Source organism: Daphnia pulex, chromosome 7 (assembly GCF_021134715.1).
Source record: "Daphnia pulex isolate KAP4 chromosome 7, ASM2113471v1".
Classification (NCBI taxonomy): domain Eukaryota; kingdom Metazoa; phylum Arthropoda; class Branchiopoda; order Diplostraca; family Daphniidae; genus Daphnia; species Daphnia pulex.
In genome coordinates, this window is record NC_060023.1 from 9,051,693 (window position 1) to 9,070,796 (window position 19,104).

General features: G+C 38.2%; 5 protein-coding genes and 2 long non-coding RNA genes across 10 annotated transcripts; 6 read left to right on the plus strand and 1 right to left on the minus strand.

Moving 5' to 3' along the window:
- Positions 1 to 160: 160 nt before the first annotated feature.
- LOC124198000 lies at positions 161 to 19,026 on the minus strand. Of its 3 annotated transcripts, XR_006876410.1 has the most exons (8): positions 18,787 to 19,026; positions 18,226 to 18,367; positions 9,934 to 10,041; positions 5,428 to 5,511; positions 1,509 to 1,608; positions 482 to 1,233; positions 366 to 375; positions 161 to 307 (listed from the first exon to the last, which is right to left on the minus strand). It is a non-coding gene; the product is annotated as an uncharacterized LOC124198000 (long non-coding RNA). The 3 variants fall into 3 exon arrangements; XR_006876409.1 differs by lacking the exon at positions 366 to 375; XR_006876411.1 differs by lacking the exons at positions 366 to 375; positions 18,787 to 19,026 and adding an exon at positions 18,451 to 18,694.
- On the plus strand, positions 2,636 to 3,346 carry LOC124197998. Its single transcript, XR_006876408.1, has 2 exons — positions 2,636 to 2,851; positions 2,922 to 3,346. It is a non-coding gene; the product is annotated as an uncharacterized LOC124197998 (long non-coding RNA).
- Positions 3,990 to 5,537, plus strand: LOC124197992. Of its 2 annotated transcripts, none has more exons than XM_046593594.1 (6): positions 3,990 to 4,113; positions 4,205 to 4,310; positions 4,379 to 4,516; positions 4,578 to 4,766; positions 4,838 to 5,062; positions 5,159 to 5,537. In XM_046593594.1, the coding sequence occupies exons 1-6, from the start codon at positions 4,102 to 4,104 to the stop codon at positions 5,236 to 5,238; spliced, it is 750 nt and encodes a 249-aa protein (XP_046449550.1). In that variant the 5' UTR covers positions 3,990 to 4,101; the 3' UTR covers positions 5,239 to 5,537. The 2 variants fall into 2 exon arrangements, with proteins under 2 accessions (XP_046449550.1, XP_046449551.1); XM_046593595.1 differs by having other exon boundaries at positions 4,016 to 4,113; positions 4,385 to 4,516.
- On the plus strand, positions 8,586 to 9,632 carry LOC124197996. Its single transcript, XM_046593599.1, has 4 exons — positions 8,586 to 8,662; positions 8,760 to 8,893; positions 8,959 to 9,194; positions 9,267 to 9,632. The coding sequence occupies exons 1-4, from the start codon at positions 8,648 to 8,650 to the stop codon at positions 9,470 to 9,472; spliced, it is 591 nt and encodes a 196-aa protein (XP_046449555.1). The 5' UTR covers positions 8,586 to 8,647; the 3' UTR covers positions 9,473 to 9,632.
- On the plus strand, positions 12,021 to 13,127 carry LOC124197994. Its single transcript, XM_046593597.1, has 4 exons — positions 12,021 to 12,135; positions 12,228 to 12,361; positions 12,429 to 12,652; positions 12,723 to 13,127. The coding sequence occupies exons 1-4, from the start codon at positions 12,124 to 12,126 to the stop codon at positions 12,986 to 12,988; spliced, it is 636 nt and encodes a 211-aa protein (XP_046449553.1). The 5' UTR covers positions 12,021 to 12,123; the 3' UTR covers positions 12,989 to 13,127.
- Positions 13,787 to 15,065, plus strand: LOC124197995. The gene is made up of 4 exons (XM_046593598.1): positions 13,787 to 14,104; positions 14,168 to 14,304; positions 14,375 to 14,565; positions 14,646 to 15,065. Exons 1-4 carry the CDS (start codon positions 14,093 to 14,095, stop codon positions 14,918 to 14,920), a joined length of 615 nt encoding a protein of 204 aa, XP_046449554.1. The 5' UTR covers positions 13,787 to 14,092; the 3' UTR covers positions 14,921 to 15,065.
- Positions 15,601 to 16,693, plus strand: LOC124197997. Its single transcript, XM_046593600.1, has 4 exons — positions 15,601 to 15,760; positions 15,849 to 15,988; positions 16,057 to 16,256; positions 16,334 to 16,693. Exons 1-4 carry the CDS (start codon positions 15,749 to 15,751, stop codon positions 16,540 to 16,542), a joined length of 561 nt encoding a protein of 186 aa, XP_046449556.1. The 5' UTR covers positions 15,601 to 15,748; the 3' UTR covers positions 16,543 to 16,693.
- Positions 19,027 to 19,104: the final 78 nt, after the last annotated feature.

A 19,104-nucleotide genomic window follows, 5' to 3' on the forward strand; every position in this document is an offset into this window, starting at 1 on the left:
CCAACCTCTACGCCACTGCATGACACGTTTTACTTAATGATCTCCATGACCTTCGATTGAAATGCAAACTGGCCTTTCCTTCTTAAGGTAGACGTTGCTGGGGATGGGTCTACAAAAAGAAAACCAATATCAAAATGAATACCAAATACCTTACCCTTGCGGCTATTGTACCTGCTTTGATAATGATGAAACACGTGTCATTCTCACCCAACCTCTACACTACCGCATGCCAGTTTTACGTAATGTTTCTCGTGACCTTCAAGCGAGAAGGCCAAGCAAACTGTTCGTCCCGTCTGCAGCTTGAAATCTACAATAGTAATTGAAAATGATAAACACTGCATCAATGGAACATTTTTAAAATATACCTAGATTTGACTTAAGACATTATAAAGTCACGTGCGAGTGTACACATAGAAAAAATAGTTGAAATGATACGAAACTCCATGTAAAAAAAAAAAAAAAAAAAAAACGAAACTTTTACTCATTATTGCGAGTCGGAAGAATGCAGATGATGGCTTGACTTTCGTCATCGGTAACTTTCTGTAAACCAGGCCTACAAATTGTATGAACGGAGTAAAGTTGAATTTAGCGGTTACTTAAATAGTTAAATTTGTAGAGATTTCACAGAGTCGAAGGGTAAACAAGCATACCAAATTTTAAAAAATGGGGTAAAGATGAAAATTCAATCACATAAAATCACATCTTAAGATGTTACGTAAAATTACACAAAAATTAAACAAAGGAATCTACTCTCTGCTCTTCAATCACTGACATTTACAGCTTGCTTTAAAGGAAATTAATAAACACGATTACTTTTTTGTCAAGTTTTTTTCTGGTTTCTGGAAAATGAACAGTAGTCAAGCTTTGAGATCAGATGATTAGGCCAGTGGAATTTAGATTACAGGAATAGCTAATTCACAGGTAAAGCAAGTGAAGATAAACAAAAAAGCAATTCATCATCTTTCTTCAAAAGGCTTCAGCACTACCTTTTTGACTGATTCTTAAGTTAACATTTCTAGCCATGTATTTTAAAAACCAAGTAATTCTAATCACCAAGACAATGTTCCTGTACAAACCACATGTCCAAAGAAGGTGAAGAAGGTAAGAAAATAACTGTAGATTCACTAACACCAGAGAAAACAACACCTTTCACCATCTGCACATTGAGCAGCAAACACTATCATTCACAGCATCAGCATCAGCATCAGCGAACAACAACAAATTAATCTATAACTTTAGACAATTAAAGGAAAAAGATAGCTTCAGCTTTGGAAATACACAGTAGTTACAAAATGACTAAGCATGCTAATGACTTCTTTTTTGTTAAACATTTTTTTTTTTGTCAAAATTTTACAACCAGCGTAAATCATCAACACAACCAAGTGTAGTTGAAACAAAGTGAAACTGGATGAAAATGTAATGAACTATCCAACATGGACTATATTTAATTAGACTAATACAACAACTTAATTTATAAAACAAATATCATAACTAGTTAGTATAGTTACCATTCAATGAAGTTTCTAGTACGAGACGACATTTCAGCATACGGACAGCACTTTCAGCTGCTTTCAGGACATATGCTCGGACGACATACTGGGAGTGGGACTGAAATTGCAGGCATAATAACCTTTATATCCACACACGAATACAAGAATATATCTAATTCATATACACAATGGCATTCATGAATAAAAACAAAAAATACCTCTCTGTCTTAACGATAGAAAATGTTGAAGTTCGCTGTCATGACTAATACGGGAACATATAGCGGTCAAACGACTTCTAACCCCACCTTTTGACAAAAATTCTAACCCTAACCTTTTGTCATTTGATTTGACGGTAATTCTAATCTACCTACCTTCCTTTTGACAAAAAACTTTAAAACCTTCAACAACCACTTGTAATCTTGATCCATCGGTGAAACTGAGAAGAGATTGCTGAAATCCAAAACTGCTTTCCACGGGAAACGGATTTCAATTTGAAACGGGCAACGGGGCAAACAGACTTGTAAACTAACTAACTATTGTAAACAATGTTCTGTGACAAGTTTATAAGAAGAAACACTATTAAATATTTGCCTACTAAGGAACTTTGATAAATTAGTACAAAAAAATGGATCTATTAAAAATAATCGAAATTCTTGAGAAACAAAAACAACAAAAAATATTTGCAAAAGAGAATTCAACGTTTAGTGTTTATAACACAAAAGAAACATTTCCCATTTCCAAAGGAAAATTATAATTTTTCAATTTCAGAAAATCTAGTCACTTAAAAAAATCTTTCCTTTACTCTAATTGAACAGGATAACCACTTAATCAGCGTAATATCAGCGTAATTATAACAGCGTGCCCTTGCTAAAAGGAGCTCGCAGTGAGAGCAAAGGGTGGCAGCTAACAGAAAATGCCTAGTTCTTTTCGGGTTCTTTTACTATAATATAATAACTAGCAACAAACAGATGAGTGTCGTTGAACTATTCCAACACCTGCTTTACGTTACGTCGAGCAATAAATCGTTCTCAGTCATCGTTTCCCTCAGTTTTTTTGACAATGTGCGTTGTGAAATATACGAACGTCTGTTTTCATGCAGCTAATATTTCGAAGCACTGCGTCATTTTTCTATCAGTCATGACACATCCTAGTTTGGAAAGCTTTACTGGTACGTTTCGACTGTCTATGTTATACGTTGCTAACAGACGCAAGTCGATTGACGTCAGCACAGAGGGCTTTATAAAAGAGCTGTGTAGCTTCGTAGACAGAACCGAAACAACTGAAACTGCATTATTAGTCTGAAAATGAGCAAGTCCGTAGCGTTCCTTTTCGTGCTGGTCTGTATCCAGTTAATGATCCAGGTATCACTAATTTCAAAAAAATTAATTTGATAAATAAGATTTGAAATATTTGTTTCTGAAATTATTACAGGGCAGTGATCAAATGCCAGCTGCTTCAGTCACCGACGTACAGAACGCTAAAGATGGCGGCCAATTCAAAAATATTTTTGCTTTTTTAGAATGGTTTGGATTTGGGCATGGTGAGCACAATCATGGTCATGGACATAACGGACATCACAAAAATTCGACTACTACTACCGCCGCTAAAGAGACTGCAACCACTATTCCATTAAAACAAAATCAAAAGTTTTGGGGGAAATAATTGATTCCGGTGGTACTGTTGGCACCCTGTCATATTTCCCGTACGGAAAAAGCACGGAAACCCAAAATATTTTTGTTTTGACAATAAAATAATCAATTTGTCTAACTATATAAGCAATTCAGCATGTAATTGTTGTTACAATTTATCCCTTTCAAGATATTACAATAAATTGGCACGTAGATGTTAATGATTAACGCAATCTTCCCATTTATATCGAGCGACGTGGCGTTGTTTTTAAATTTTAAGTCACGGAAAGATATTTTTAAAACGAAAAAAAAAAAAAATAATAAATTAATTAGGTTTAATTGATTATTTTGCTTTAATACCAAAACAGTTCGGTTCAAACGCAAACAACACTTTGGTCCTGAAGGTAAAAAAACTAATGCGTCAATATCCGCGAGAGCACATCACAAAGGAACGAACTAGATTAACACACCCAGTAGTTTTTATTCTCGAGTTAATTTCTGTTTAATTTTTGTTTATACATAACTGAAAATGCGCAGTAAGTCGAAGTCGGTTTCGAGACTTCAAATCAGCATTATTAGCGCTAGTGAAAAAGTTTTTCCCGTTTTGGATGGACTCAAAAGTCCGAAAGTTTCAAAAATGAGTCGTAATGACGGTTCTCTCACATTTCCCCAAAGCTGAAACACCATCAACATATAAAAATAGCATGGTTACGGAATGCAAAGTTGGACAGGCGAAGCTCATCAACATGCACAAAACGAGCCCAGCCCTAAACGGTGTTGCCCTTATGACCTGCTGGCCGTGCAGCATCCCAACTTTACTCTACAGACACAATTCCGGAGGGACGTTTAACTGCCTTTTGTTTTTTTCGGTGTGAGTATAAAAAGCTGAGCGCAACAATCAACACGAGTCAGATTCTCGGCGTTTGTCTTGTAACTTGGAAAGCCTCTTCCTCAGACTCGGATTTAAACAAAAAAGTGAAAAAATGAAGTTGCTAGTAAGTTTAAATAGCGAAAAAGCAAAAGCGCAATTGGCGTGTCGTGATTGATTATACCGGTGATCTATCTAATGTCTATTGCTATCGCCAGGTGGTTCTGATTTGTGTCGTAGCAACAGCAACGCCGGCGTCCATCACAACCATTCAAACAAAACTCGCCGAGCCCGATATTGCATCATCATCGAGGTCTTCAGCAGGTCAGATAAGTAGTTTTATATTATTATTATTTTTTAAAAGTTGTTTTAGAAGTTTATGAACATTACAGGTGTAGCTCGTGCGGTCTGGTCTAATTGCCGAGGGAAAAGACTTGATACACTCACGCTCAATAAATACATAACGCCTCAAGAATGCATCGAAATGGGCGGTGATTGCTGCGGCATCAACGCCGACGGAATCATGAACGGTATGAATGACCCTGCACTATTGAAATAAAACGATGAGCAGTAATTTGTTGGCTAAAACAGGAAGCGATGACCCGAAGACTATGTCGACTACCAGTGGAAATTGCTACACTTGTCACAGCAGCACCACCAAAGTGAAATGCACTGGGAATTTGGTGAGAAGTCAGCACGGGTTTACCGAAGATTGGTGGATCAATTCCAAAAACTGCGTCAAAGCTGGCGGACTTTGTTGCGACGGAGCCAAAACCTTGGGTGAGATCGAATTAAATTTTTTTTTAAAGTGTAACAAATGAGTGTAACATTTTCTAATTGCTTCTGCGTAGCGAATCCTGCCGTCTTTGATCCTAACGAGTACCTTGACGCCGATTTTTGTTTGAATTGTTACTCGGGCTCCGCCCAGAACCGAACAGAAATGGAGGGCATCTGGGAAACGGTGGTGACTTCCTGCTCCGGCCAACTGCTGGCCAACAACAACTACAGAGCCAGCGACTGCGTGTTTTTCGGTGGCCAATGCTGCGACGACGATACGTCGACCGACCCTAATATGGGTAAGAAAAAACCGAAAAACAAAGTTTTACGTGTTCGGAGCAATGACCGTTACGAGCAGGACTGATTAATGTGAGCTCATTATTCATCCGACAAAGGTGGCAGTGCCTTCAGGGCCTCGACGTTCCCAGATGCCAAATGCAATAGCTGCTTCGATGGCGAAGCAACCCAACTCTAGACGGATGGCCAGGTTGAGACCGCGAAGGAAACAACATTTTCTCTATTTGATATTCCTGGGCAAACATTCCTCCGCCGAAATGCCGTGCCAATCTCTTTAAGTTATTTCTTGTCTGTTATATCCACTGAATTGCGCGATCGAGTTGATGGACTCGCCATGGTGAGAAAGTCAAAAGTAAATGCCACTCACCTTTCTTAAATTGTCTAGTTGGCTGTTTCCAATTTCCATTTCAATTTCGCCGATTTCACGCCCGATCACAAATGCAGATTCTTCCTACAGAAAATAAATTTTTGACATTAGATTTTGCACGTTTAATCCTCATCGTTAACATGGAAAACAAGGCGTATCGCACACGTAACATTTCGTACAGTTAATTATTGATAGGAATGGCGTGCAAGGGAGAGACGACGCCGATTCCTTTTTCGAGTGTTCAAGGTCCAAAAACAAGATTTGTCACGACTGCATTTGAAATTTTTGAGAGTTGGTTCTTAACTTGGGGGGGTTTGTTTTTTGTTGATCCAAAAAAATGTCAACATTTTTTTATGCCAAAGATAAGTATCTTCTCTAACTCGAATTGACATATCCCGCATAAGTTTGGTGTTCTTCTCGTTTGACATACGTAATTTTATTTTGGTTCCTTTCAATTGACAGCTACCAAATACTTGTTTAATTTCTGCAAGTGCCAAAAAAGAAACATATGCTTAAAGCATAATAATAGAGCAAAAGAGGTAAGTAGTAAGTACGTACAAAAAAGTAGGCAAGTTGCGCAACGAAAAATCTTTTGTGTTTCTGCATATTTACTGCTAAAAAGCTCGGGGAATTTAACATCTAGTAGCAAATTCGAAGGGTGTTGCCCTTATCTAAAAAATGAAAAAAATAAAAATTCTTAGAATACCCAAATTTTGCCAAGTTATCAAATTCATAAAAAAAAAATCAACTTCATCAAAAACAGGTTTTACCCTTGAGCCCTTGTAGGAGGTCACGCACACACTTCTAAACCAGACTCCGACACTTATTCCCTTGAAAAAATAACGCCGTAATAATAATGGGCTAGAGACTACGGCAACAAGACTAGGCAAGAAATCGCGAACAAAATTCCGTGATAATAGTCAATTTTAAGACTGTGTGTGTAGAAGAACATGCTCTCCACCAATCGCAGATGGGGGGAAATGTGCGCGCAATCATGTATCAGGAAAAAAGAGGAATGAGCCGCGGAAAAAATCAGCGACTGTGAGAGAAGATCGAAAAGTTCAAACTTGAAACGCCATCCGGCCATCCCCTTACAAAGGAGAAAAGAATGGAAACTGGATTTAAATTGTGGTTTAGGATCGATGCACATTCGATAGTCTTTCTGCGACGCACACAGCGGATATTTCAGCGAGTTAACGTAAGTGCTGTGGACAAATTAATGCAAATATGCGATTTCACTAAAGACTTTGCAAAAATAAATGCGGAGCACATCTTGTTAGTGATGCTCAACTTAACACTGGAAATACAATTCAGAAATAACAGGATCGATTTTCAAAACAGAAATAAAACACAAAAAATAGTTGAAAATCGGTTTGTAAAATCAAAAGTCGGTAAAAAAAAGTACGAAAGAAATTCCATTTGTCATTGTCAACTTGGATTTCCACTACGATTTCCAATTTCTGTTCGACTAATTTCTACACTACAGTACACCAAATTTGAAATCGACTGATCTTTCTCCATCCATATTTGCGCATATTTGGACTCTCTTCCCTTCTACGCCCGGGCTAAATCGTCTTAATTCATTAAAAAGAGTAAAACGCTCTGTAGGAAAACAAAAACCTGGCCTCTCATCAGCAATGCCCGACAGGACTTCCTCCCGAAATTGGGTCATGCTTAGCTATTTTTGTTTTCTTTACAAACTTTTTAACTGTAAAATTATTTTGGGAAGCTAAGCAATGGCGTAAAAAGTTCCGAGAAAACGGTAAATTTTAAAATCATTTCACTAGTCTTCTTCAGCTGTCCAATAACCAGCTGATCGCGATCTTCGTTGCTAAACAGCAATAGCCAAGGGCATGTTTGCTTAACTGATTATATAACTTAAACAATAGCAAATGTGAATAAAGAACGCCTCCATGTATCAGGGGAATAAACCTGACGTCAGCGATTGTTAAAGAAGATCGAAAAGTTGAAACTTTAAACGCAAGAAAAAAAAAGGATTGCAAAAATGGATTAAAATTGAGGTTTAAGGATCTCGCATAATGCATAGTGGACCGTTCAGCGAGTTTACGTATTAAGGAGCGTGGAGCCGCGGACTTAAATTAATTTCCATGGACAAAAATGTGATGATACCAGCTACGATATCAGATCAAAGTCTAGGTAGAATTACAACTCAACACCTGTAAATAAAATCCAGAAATAACAGGATTGATTCTCAAAATAAAAACGAAACGCAAAAAAAGATTTGAGAACTGGTATGATGGTAGCAATCAAATCAAAGTCGATTCTTAAATCGAGTCTACGATTTCCTCCAATTTCCGCCCGACTAATTTTTACATTACCCAGAATTTGAAATCGCTTGATCTTTCTCCACTCATATTCGGACTTTATTTCCTTCTACGTCTGAAATATACATCGTCTTAATTCATAAAAAAAAATGTGTATAATAATAAACGCTAGAGGGTAAATCTTAGTCCAGCCTAGAATTGTCTTTACATATTATTCCGTTAAGAAGTTTATCGAAGCATCAGCAAGTTCTCGTTTCGTCGTTAGCAAAAAAGTACAAGAACATGTTTTAGGGGTTTGAGGCAGAAGAATCGAGATGGGTAATTTTGATCAATCATAATGCGACAAGACACGCAGCTGAGCTGGAAACGTCTTCGCCTCAAACAGTTTTTTTTATTTTTACACGAGACAACTGAAGGCAATCTTTGACGGAAAACCTGATCCTGACTGCAAAAACATTTGGTGAAGCTATATAAGTAATAAAAGTACTTGATTGTGTAAGTCTTAAGGGGTTTTCAACGGAAACCTGCGCCTTCTTATAGATGCTGGTAATCAGCGGCACGCTCTTAAAAGCCATCACTTTCCAATCAATTTTTTTCTCGTTGGTTTTACGGATATCAGCACAAGGCATTGACCTTGAAATCGACTTAAAAAGGCACATTGAATATCACATAACAAGAAATCAAATTAGCCCTTAAGTCATGATATACGTTGGAAGGAGTTAAAACAAAAAGTTTGCTTAACGCAGGTCCCTTTTCATCAGGTTATTTTGGGCGTGATGATGCCCATCCATACCTGATGGGTAGAGGGGGGGGGGGAATCAGTGAATAAATTAACTCGAGAGAAAAATATAAAAACCGGAGTTAGAAGGCAGAATGAGACATTCACTCGTCAGACCCAAGACCTAATAGTTCATCACCTCCCCAAAATACCTAAAATGCAGATCTCGATTGTAAGTTCCGATTTTATTCCTTCGACCATTTCTACGGCGGAAGTTATACTCTTTGCGGATTCGCTTCCATTCACGTGATATTTTTCGATACCAACAGGTGATTCTGGCTAGTTTAGCCGCTTTGGTTGCATCTGCTCCGGCACAAACCAAGACGGTTATTAACGTAGACGGACCCGATGGCCAACACGTACAGACAGGAGAGCCAGGAAAAGCCGTTAACGGTTATTTCACGTAAGTCGAAACTGCGCCAATATTTTTTTCATTCGTTAGTTACTCTCGTGAATTGATTAATGCAGTTCCCGAAGCTTGGACGGAATGGAACACCGGACTTTGTACGAGGCCGACGAAAGGGGATTCCGAGCCACCGGAGCCCATTTGCCCGTCGCTCCTGGCATCTTTCCCGTTCAACGTTATTCCGCATTTCCCTCAGTTTACCCCGTAGCCTCTGCGCCCAGTTATGGTTACAGATATGCTCCTGAAAACTACTACCCCTATTATTATCCTAACATCGCCAATCCTAATGTCCTAGGAGGTGAGCCAGCACGACCAAAATTCAATTCTAATTCAACTTTTGATCTAAAGTTACCGTTATTCTTCATTTCAGGTAAACTTGTTTCGGGTAAAGATTACCTGCCGGCAGTGAACGACGATGCGGAATACGAGAACCTCGACGAGCTGTCGACCGAAGAAATTGCCGCTCTAACCGAACGTGGCCCCCTCACTCCTCTCATGCTCCCAATGATGTTGATGAACAAGAAAAACATCATGCTCATGTTGCTGGCTAACAAAATTATGATGGCTTTGGGTTAAATCATTTGTGAAAGGCAATCACGCCTTAATGCCATCAGCTTTATTTAATATAGTTAATGTAAAACTCATGAACCTATTTATAACCTATCACGATACTGTTTCCTCTTGTAATTTTTATTTTTAGTGATTACAAACGAAAATAAACAATTGCCAATCTAAACGAGTTTCGGTGGCCGAACCCTTCTTAACCCCCTGATAACAACGGTGTTATTGGTCGGCAGACGATCCATATCAAAATTGTATGCATCGTTTACCGAGCGCAAATGTACTGCATTCAAATAATGGCATCGCCGGTCGGTGTATAATCGAAGGCATCGATTCAGTAACTAAATACAGGTAATTAAGGGAGGTGTCAAGTTAACTTGACGGTGGTCTCCGATACCCATCGCCCAATCATTTTCAATGTAATGCGAAATTCTAAATTTATTATCAAGCAAAAACCCAGAGTGAATGTCACTTACTTTTCTTGATAGTTGAGCTGACGGAACCCCACCGCAGCGTTATGCAGATGCCATCTTGCAGCAAGGACAAGTTCAACCGGTTCCTCCACGAAGTGAGCACTTGGTTTCCTATTAAATGTACAAAATATGTATTTAGGTGAGCTCATTCATGAACATATTTATTATGATTCCGATTAAACGAACGGAATCGACCCCAGCACTCATTGATGGATGTCAGATTTCACGCGCTTAACGCTTAAATGGAATTTGAATGTGTTATTCGATGGATTTCGTAAGCTCTAGCTTGGTGTTCTCGTTAAAAACAGTAGGTCTAATTTTTCAGAATTGCCCAAAAAGGAGACAACAATGAAACCGCCAATTGTATTTTGTCTTTCCAAAAAGACTAAAGCATCTTAATTAGCCAATGTCATTTCAAACATTTTCAAAGAGCTTCAATCTTCATCTGAAACAAAGCGTTTTCTAACAGCGGTGTATGTGTTGACTGTATTGATGATTGACTATTTCGAGAGAGCGTTACGTCAAAAGTTAATTCAATTTCATCGAGTAACTGAACGCTCCGTTAAAGGTGTTGCCCTCGAGTTGTAAGAAATCTTACAGACACGAGCGCAAACGGCCAACCAAAAACTGGAAAGACATGTTTTTCTCTCAAGGGGTTCGACGGACTTGCAGCATAGACGCGAGATCGGTCCGCAGGAGAAAAACAGGATGGTTTGAATAGCGATTCAAGTTTAGACCAAGATGACAATAGATGTATTCGCCCGTGTCCGTCTGAGAGGTCATGCGTCCACATCTAGTTTTCATCTCGCAACCCTTTCTAGACCCAAAGTTGTATAGTCTGAACCTGGTCTGATCCGGAAACTATATCAGAATTCCTTATGCTACATAACAATGTGATCTTAATCTATCTAAATAACTGGATATAAATTATAGTTCAGAATCACGGCAGCCTATAAGAACCCATATGAAAGGTGGTGTTGCGAGAACCCTGGTTTGACGATACACACTCAGGCAGCCGGAGCCGAGAAATTACGAAACAAATTTGGGTTTGGCAATCACATCTCGAAGGATAAATTTAGTTCACTTGTTTTTCACTAGGAAAATTGAGAAATTATTAAAAGAAAACCTTCCCGTTGGTAAACAAAACAAAATTTAATTAGTAAAAAAAAAATTATTTTTCTTCTTTTAACATTGATGAACGATTTCAGCGCATGTCTAACTCGTTTTCGTTTGTAAGGTTCGACGTTGTGTGGATCACGTGGGTCTGCCATCATGAGCAACGGGCAGATTTGAATAGCCTGTCAAGTTTGGATGGATGTCATTTAGTTCAGAATACAGGTCCCAATGACGGAGTTCATTGGGATCGATTAAACACGCGGCAGTTTTTAGTGCTTCTGGCTTGAATCTGAACTTGAATTTACAAAACGAACTACCATAAAAATATGACACAGGGATCATGGGGTGAACTGGAAGATTCAAATGGTTCACAAATGGTGGTCGAACAGGAGAGATTGGTAAATGGGCTCCGGTGGCACGGAATCCATTATCATTGGCTTCGTACATTGTTTTTTGTTCCACGCCGTCCCGGCTTTGGGAACTCAAAATCACATCACTTACACGATCTTGTAAAAATCGGGGTTCACTTTCCCGAAACACGGTCATGTTTAGCTAATTTAATTTTTTTGATTCAAAAAAGAAAAAGAAGTATGACTAAGAAACGCAACGTGATTGATTTCCCGTTTGTAAACAATAAAAAATCTCAACTGTGAATTGAAGTTTTCCCCCTTGAAAATTGACGAATGATTATGCAATTATCAAACAAACGTGTTTTTAAAAGGATTCGACCGTGGATGTAAACGATGCATGTCGCGTAGTATACATGAGCACCAAGCATTCTTGGATAGGGCTTCCAATTTAGATGAATAATGCCATCCAACAGAATACAGGTTTTTTGACTGGGTCCATAAGGAGTGGATTGAACTCGTTATTTTTATTTCTTTTTCTTGTTTCTGATTTTTCTCTCAACTATGTCTAGTTGAACAACCATCGCAACGTTGCACTTGCGCCCAGTATATAAGAACAGTGAAAATGGTTTCCCAAGAACCAGAGACTCACTACTCCGTCGACGAGAAACATCAAGGATAGAGGAGCCTTGATCTTACAGGACTAACTGTGTTTATAACTTCAATCAAAATGATTTCGATAGTAAGTTCAGATTTCAATGGACGCTAGCAGTGTTGGTGGATTTTATTATCTGTGGAAAACCTCTATTCACGTCGTATTTTCGATATCAACAGGTGATTCTGGCTAGTTTAGCCGCGTTGGTTGCATCTGCTCCGGCACAAACCAAGACGGTTATTAACGTAGACGGACCCGATGGCCATCACGTACAGACAGGCGAGCCAGGAAAAGCCGTTTCCGGTTATTTCACGTAAGTCGAAATGATTACATCGGTGTTTTGATCAAGGTTTAATTTTTCCCGTTAATTGCAATTGCAGTTCTCGAAACTCAGACGGTGTGGAAGAAAAAACAATTTACGAGGCCGACGAAAAGGGATTCCGAGCCACCGGAGCCCATTTGCCCGTCGCTCCTGGCGTCTTCCCCGTTCAACGTTATTCCGCATTTCCCTCGGTTTACCCCGTAGCCCCTTTGCTGCCCAGTTATGGTTACAGATACGCTCCTCAAAACTACTACCTCTATTATTATCCTGGTTACGTATCAGGTAAGCCAGGAAAACAAAAATGTCTAGCCATTTTGTATGTTATTTTGTACGTTTTCCCCCATTTTTTCAGGCAAATATGGTTCAGCTAAAGATTACCTGTCATCAATCTACGATGGGGGATACAGGACAGGAGAAGATTTTTCAGAATTGTCAATGACACCAGAAGAAATGGCTGAGGCAAAAGAGCAATTGGAACAGATAACTCCCGAAGAACTTGCCGTCCTAACAGAACGTGGCCCACTTACGCCTTTCTTTCTGCCCATGATTTTGGCGAACAAGAAAAATATCATCATGATGATGATTGCAAACAAAATTTTGACGGCTATGGGCGGCTAATGTTTCTTTTTTTTCAAGCTCATCACAAAATAGATTCGACATTTTCACAATGAAATTTAGAAAATTTTCTAGAAAATTCGAATGATTGTTAACCTTATTTAATGTTTTAAAAAAATTAAAATAAACCGAACTAAACGTTGCTTTTTCGAATGTGACTATGTACATTTCTTTTGATCCCCACTAAGCAAATTGAAAAATAATTAATACAATTTCAACCGTTAATGTGTTCGAACTTATCAGTCTCCACCAGCAAAGTGCCCAAATAAGGGAAATGAACCAGACAAAAGTTGGGCTTCGCTTGAAAAAATCTGATAGCAAATGAAACGGAAAATAACCGTGATTCAACGAAATAAAACAAAAAAATGCAAATTCAGCAATCTAAACAAATATTTCGATGAGAACGAAGAACAACGATAACTAGAAACTCGTTGATCAAACCCGAGGCCATTTGAGTTCCTTATAAACCTTTTGTTCCACTCTTAAATACATTGAGCTACGAATCATTAGAATGCAAACAACGCGAAACGGGTTGAAAATGTTGCCACGCTACTTCTCCGTTACGTTTCATCTCTAATAATTGGAGAGGAAAAAAAAAATGCTCAAAAATTGCATTGCGAAATTCGGTAGAACAAACCGAATCACGTGATTGGCTGTGAGTTCAAATAAAAAATCCCCGAAATCTTTTCGGAATTTGCTGCATGTTCATAAGTTTTTTCACCCACTGTCAAATTAGTGCATTCTACAGAGTCCTGATCGCATTCGCATTCTTCTTTCTAAGCTTTTATTGTAAATAACTACACAGTCCAGGTAGAGTCGTGAAGTTCAGTCGTGAACGCGGTTCATTTTGAAGGTTATTACCAATGTCCACTGTACCAGTTGTACCACTGTGCAGCAAGTAATACCTGTAAATTGTACATTGTTTTCATTTTTCAAATTGGAATTTCTGAAGTGCACGCAAAGCTTCGACGCTATATAAGAAGTCGGGAAAATAATTGTCATGTATCAGACAGTCGCTAGTTATCGACAAGACACATCCAAGCGAATAAAATATCAGGACTGGCAAGAGTCGACTTATTCACAATATTTCAAAGGAATAGAAACAAAATGATTTCAGTTGTAAGTTAATTTTTTTGGATTAATTTTTCAATTTAAATGGAAAAACTTTGCCAAATAAAACAGGTGGTCATCTTTTGCATAACAACAATGGTGGCGTCTGCTCCGTCAGATGTTAGACCGGTTATTAACCCTGTCGCACCTGATGGTCATCAAGTTCAAGCAAGCGATGAACCCATTAAAGTTACTTCGGTCAATTTCCCGTAAGTTCCTCTAGCTGATAAAATTAAACCGATCTATAAGATTTTAATTTTATCTGTTGGTGTGATAAAGCTCTCAGATCACTGACGACAAAATGAAATCCAAAAGAATGTTTGACGTTGGACCCACAGGATTCCAGCCAAACTATTTTCCCGTTTCTCCTTCAGCGCTTCCGGCATTCTATTCCAGAGTAGGCCTACCTAACGTTTTCAGAAACTTTCCAGCAAGTTACTTCCCAGCCTACTACCCTGCCAATTATCCAGGTAAGTCAATTGAATAGTCTAAAAATATTGCTTTTAATTTTTGCTTTTTTTAACACTTTTGTCATCTAATGCTACGACAGATAACTACGGATTAGGCGAAAATTACGAAATTAAATCCGATGCCGAGGATTTACAAGACGCATTAGGTGAAGAGTTGCGCCTTGCTTTTGGTGCTTTTACTACTACTACTACTACTACTCCTAAACCTTCTTCTTCTTCTTCTACTAGCGGTAACACCAAACCAAGTACCCCCACAAATCCCATGGCACCTATTTTTAACACTTTGATAGCCCTAAACAACATGCAGATGTTTAAATTGTTTCTGGCGAATACAGCAATGCTTGTCATGGGTTAAGGGTCTGTATCCGCCGAAAACATCAAACACATTATTGGGACTATATAATCACTGTATCAAATTTTGTGATCTAATTTCAATTTTCCTACTTAATTCAAATTAAATTATTATTCGGAAAAGGAAATAAACGGTTTTTGTCGGGGAACCTTGAATGCATTTAAATCACTTTGCAGTTACAATGTTTATCATTCAAAACAATTATTCGTTTTTATCGACTTTAAAGAATTCCTGAATTTCTATCACGAATTAGCAACTCAACACACGTAGTCTGAAATCATTTTCGAGAAATAAAAATTGGAAAAGGAATTGAGGAACAGAAAAACGATTAAAAAAAGGGTTCCAGTTTGATTTTTACAGAAGTAGAGCTCGCGGCAAATGTTATGTGAAATAAAAAAGACGACTGATTTCCAAAACAAGTGAATCCAAAATCCAGTTTTCTCCACTTATTATACGAATCTGTAAAGCCACTACAGGGGGAGTGTTTGACTTTGAATCACTATTAAGGAATGCGACGTCTTATTCGTCCGAGAGTTCAACAACCACCAGTACAATCCGTAAAAGGAGTCTGCTTTAGTTAACTAGCGCTTCAGGTTTAAGTTTTCTTTCTTACAGCCAAGCGCATTTTCATTTGACGTTTTTTTTTCCCTTGGCGCATTGTTACGAAAATGCACAAACCTGAATCTGAACTAGTAGATATAAGTAGCCGAGAAAACTCTTTGCCAAGCATCAGAGTGAGTACAGCTAGGTGTTGGTGAAGACACAAGCGAATCCGGTGGCAATTTCAAAGAAATTCGAAAGCATTTTCATTGGCCAATCGGAGAAATTAAAATGCTTCCAATTGTAAGTTAAATTTTTGTTTTACTTTTCTAAAATTAGGCGCTGTTTTGATTGTTTTTAAAAATTGAATTGGTTTTCGATAAACTTTCAGGTGATAGTGGCTTGTTTAGCAACAATGGCTATGTCTGCTCCAACAGATACCAGACCGACAACAACTATTGTCGCTGACGGACCGGAAGGCCGTCTTCTAGAAGCGGAAGAACCTGGCAAAGGTTTCTGGGGCTACATTAGGTTAGTTTACTGAATTAAATGATTATTTTCGTGTCAAACATTCAATCGTTTTTTTCCCCATTGTGAAGTTCAGAGACTGATGACGGCCAGGTCGAGCTCCAGACAATTGATGGGAAAACAATTACTACTAGACTAAACCAATTATCCGTCTCTCCTGCTGTTCGTCCAGGAGCATACCCATATCCGATGAGCCCAATCGCACCAGGCTACGGATATCGATATTTCCCAAGAAATACTTTCCCCGCCTACTATCCTTTCTATCAACAAGGTCAATTTCTTTATTCAAAATGTAATTTTTTTACGCTATCATTTCATAACGCTCTTTGTCGACTTTCCTCTCAACAGGTCAATACGATTTTGACGGCAATCTGGAAACCAAATCTGACGCCGAGGAACTGTATGAAGTTATTAACGTCAACGGCGATGGCACCCGACAAACTCCCACCCCTACTCCAAATCCTTTGGCACCCCTTTTTAACACCATCATAACATTGAATAATCTGCAAATGGCTGCACTAACATTGGCAAACCTTGGCATGATTATCATTGGTTAAACGTTTTGAAGAAACTTCGCCCCAACAAATGATACTGGACCTACTTTTTTTTTATACTCTTCTACAAAAACAAAATTTTGAAATCTTCATTTCATCTATTCAATCCCAATTAATTTATTATTTCTAAAAGGGAAATACAAGACTTGTGTTTAATTTTTTCATTTTTTTGTAAAAATATTTTTTCAAATTTAAATAACGTTATCAAGCCTTTTTGTTTTACTGCTAATTAAAAGTGGTACAGACATTCTTGCTGGGCGAGTTTTCGATTCTTTCTTGCTATGAGTTTTTGTCAGTATTAAATCATCAAGTGCGCACGAAAAGAATACAAAATGTGTCAATCAGGATTCAAGTAATGGAAAAAAAATCTTTAATTGCAACAGGAGAAAAAAATTAATTCGACAATTGAAACGAGAACAATTCCAACTACCGCGATGACGGTGCGAGAAAAGAACTTGGAAAAGAGCTAACTGTCAAATTCAACAAAAGGATATGAACATGAAATTCAAGAATTCCTTTATTTCAAAATGATAACAAGTTCAGCAAGATTAATCCCAGTGATTTTGTTATGTTAAATTCCAAAAAGTTTTAAACACAAAAGACGTGTCGTTGGCTCGTTGCCTCTGGATTCCGAATAAGGATGACGATGTCAAGAGTGCACAAGCTCGAAAGTCATCCTTAAACGGCATCGCTTTCCTTGTTTCAAATTCAAGTTTTTTTCGCGTCTAACCCTCCAAAGATTTTCATCTGTTGCCTTGTCTGTTGCGTCCCAATAGTTCAACTGAGAGTTGTCGACTTTTGCTCATCAAAACAGGAAAAGTGTACTACATTATCTTGGAATAAAACGGAGTAAAACAAGGGCCTCTTTCCAATGTTTTCTTTCACTATTATTAGGCCTCTAAACTACACTGTGATAACTAAATGACCGATGATCGCATGAGCGAACCAACTCTCCTTAGCTCCGAGAAGCCGAGAAAAATAAAATAAAAAGTTGGATTGGCCCAAGAAAATAATTGGGAGTTGCTGAATAGAAAAAATTCAAATGAAAAGGTGTTAGCCGATTGGGCCGACCGGGAGAACCACACAGTTTCCCTGTGACAAAGCGCAGAGTACAAGACAATTTCTTACTTCTTCCGTCACAGACAGTTGTTATTATATTGCATAATTTGAACCAGGGAAGCTCGTGCTAGTTTATCAGCAATATGTCAACAACCTCAAGCGAGAGAATAAAGGTAGCGATTTTCAAAACTCAAAGACCTAACGGAATGCTCATTATCGTAGGAGACCGATAGTTGGAAAAAATTGCCTTTACGAATCATCTTTTTTTAACAAATGTGATAAAGCCAAGTTTCACGAATATTTGTCAACAAAAACATGTAAAATGTGACACACAAAGTCTGCATATTGTTCTGAATGCATCACATGATTATTTTAAAAATCAACTTCGTGTTATAAGATAACCATGGTCAGTGCCATTTTTATATGGAGGGGGGGGGGACCTCAAAAACAAGCCGTTACTGTCAAACCAATTTTTTCCCTGCCAACAACAAAGCAAAGCACCATGGGAAAAAGGGATCAGACAGTTTAAAAGAATACCGAGTACTGAGCTATAATAACGTGCATTTGGTATTCGTTCCAATGCTGGAAGTCGCAGATTGGAATGGGTGACAACTAATCGAAACTAACCTTATTGTTGTGTAGCCCATAACGGACGTTTAGTTGATCTTAATAATCGGCTTGCGGGCCCGCGCCCGCTGGGAAATAAACTATGATGTTGAACCGAACGTTGCAGCACGTCTCTCACTCAACTTTTTGGTATGGGGTTTCCCTGTATGAAATAATGAACATAATTATTAGGTTTATCATTACATAATTTTTGTCAAATATGAAACAGAAATATGGGATTTTTACGCTGCACGTTGGCTGTAGGCAAGTCAATTCCCGAGAACGATTTCCATAGAAATAATGAGATTCACTGAATTTTTTCGCGCACTGATAACGATGTTTACTCGCTAGTTAGACGTTTTTTTAGTATACTGTTAGGCTACAGCATGTTATCCATTCAAAACCGAATCTCTTCGTGAAGAACATAATCACGACATGGTAATAAGAGTGCAACATCTCTCATGGCGGCAGCATGGCGGAGGTACTGACTGGTTTTCATTTCAACCAGACTTAACATAACCTACTACTAGTCTTTGATATAATTATAATTCTCCTAAGAACGAAGATAGTGGAAATTCAAACCTGTTTTGTATAATCTCCTTGATTACAGTTGGTGCAATTAGATTTTCCACTCTCAGCTTCAGGGTTGAACAGCCTTTGATTCACGAGTATATGTGTGTGTCTTCTGCTCGATTCACGTGTTGTGTCACTTTTGTCCCTCTGGCACAAGTTTTCTAATTCTATAAACTTGTTAATAATTAATGTAAGGATAAACTATCTGAATTTTTAATCCTGATATACAGCCTCAAAATAGTCAACTTTCGAATTTTGTTGTTGAGAAGATGGCACATTTTTTTTCTCCATTTAGGGAATGTAGGTCAAATATCCTCCGGTAGATGG

Bases quoted from the DNA above. Each gene is read 5' to 3' on its own strand.
- LOC124197994 (XM_046593597.1), top strand. The intron at 12,362-12,428 runs GTAAGTCGAAAT...TTGCAATTGCAG, and splicing joins GCCGTTTCCGGTTATTTCAC to TTCTCGAAACTCAGACGGTG. The intron at 12,653-12,722 runs GTAAGCCAGGAA...CCATTTTTTCAG, and splicing joins TTATCCTGGTTACGTATCAG to GCAAATATGGTTCAGCTAAA.
- LOC124197992 (XM_046593594.1), top strand. The intron at 4,767-4,837 runs GTGAGATCGAAT...GCTTCTGCGTAG, and splicing joins CGACGGAGCCAAAACCTTGG to CGAATCCTGCCGTCTTTGAT. The intron at 5,063-5,158 runs GTAAGAAAAAAC...CATCCGACAAAG, and splicing joins GTCGACCGACCCTAATATGG to GTGGCAGTGCCTTCAGGGCC.
- LOC124197995 (XM_046593598.1), top strand. The intron at 14,305-14,374 runs GTAAGTTCCTCT...GGTGTGATAAAG, and splicing joins GTTACTTCGGTCAATTTCCC to CTCTCAGATCACTGACGACA. The intron at 14,566-14,645 runs GTAAGTCAATTG...ATGCTACGACAG, and splicing joins CTACCCTGCCAATTATCCAG to ATAACTACGGATTAGGCGAA.
- LOC124197996 (XM_046593599.1), top strand. The intron at 8,894-8,958 runs GTAAGTCGAAAC...TGATTAATGCAG, and splicing joins GCCGTTAACGGTTATTTCAC to TTCCCGAAGCTTGGACGGAA. The intron at 9,195-9,266 runs GTGAGCCAGCAC...TCTTCATTTCAG, and splicing joins CAATCCTAATGTCCTAGGAG to GTAAACTTGTTTCGGGTAAA.
- LOC124197997 (XM_046593600.1), top strand. The intron at 15,989-16,056 runs GTTAGTTTACTG...CCCATTGTGAAG, and splicing joins GGTTTCTGGGGCTACATTAG to TTCAGAGACTGATGACGGCC. The intron at 16,257-16,333 runs GTCAATTTCTTT...TCCTCTCAACAG, and splicing joins CTATCCTTTCTATCAACAAG to GTCAATACGATTTTGACGGC.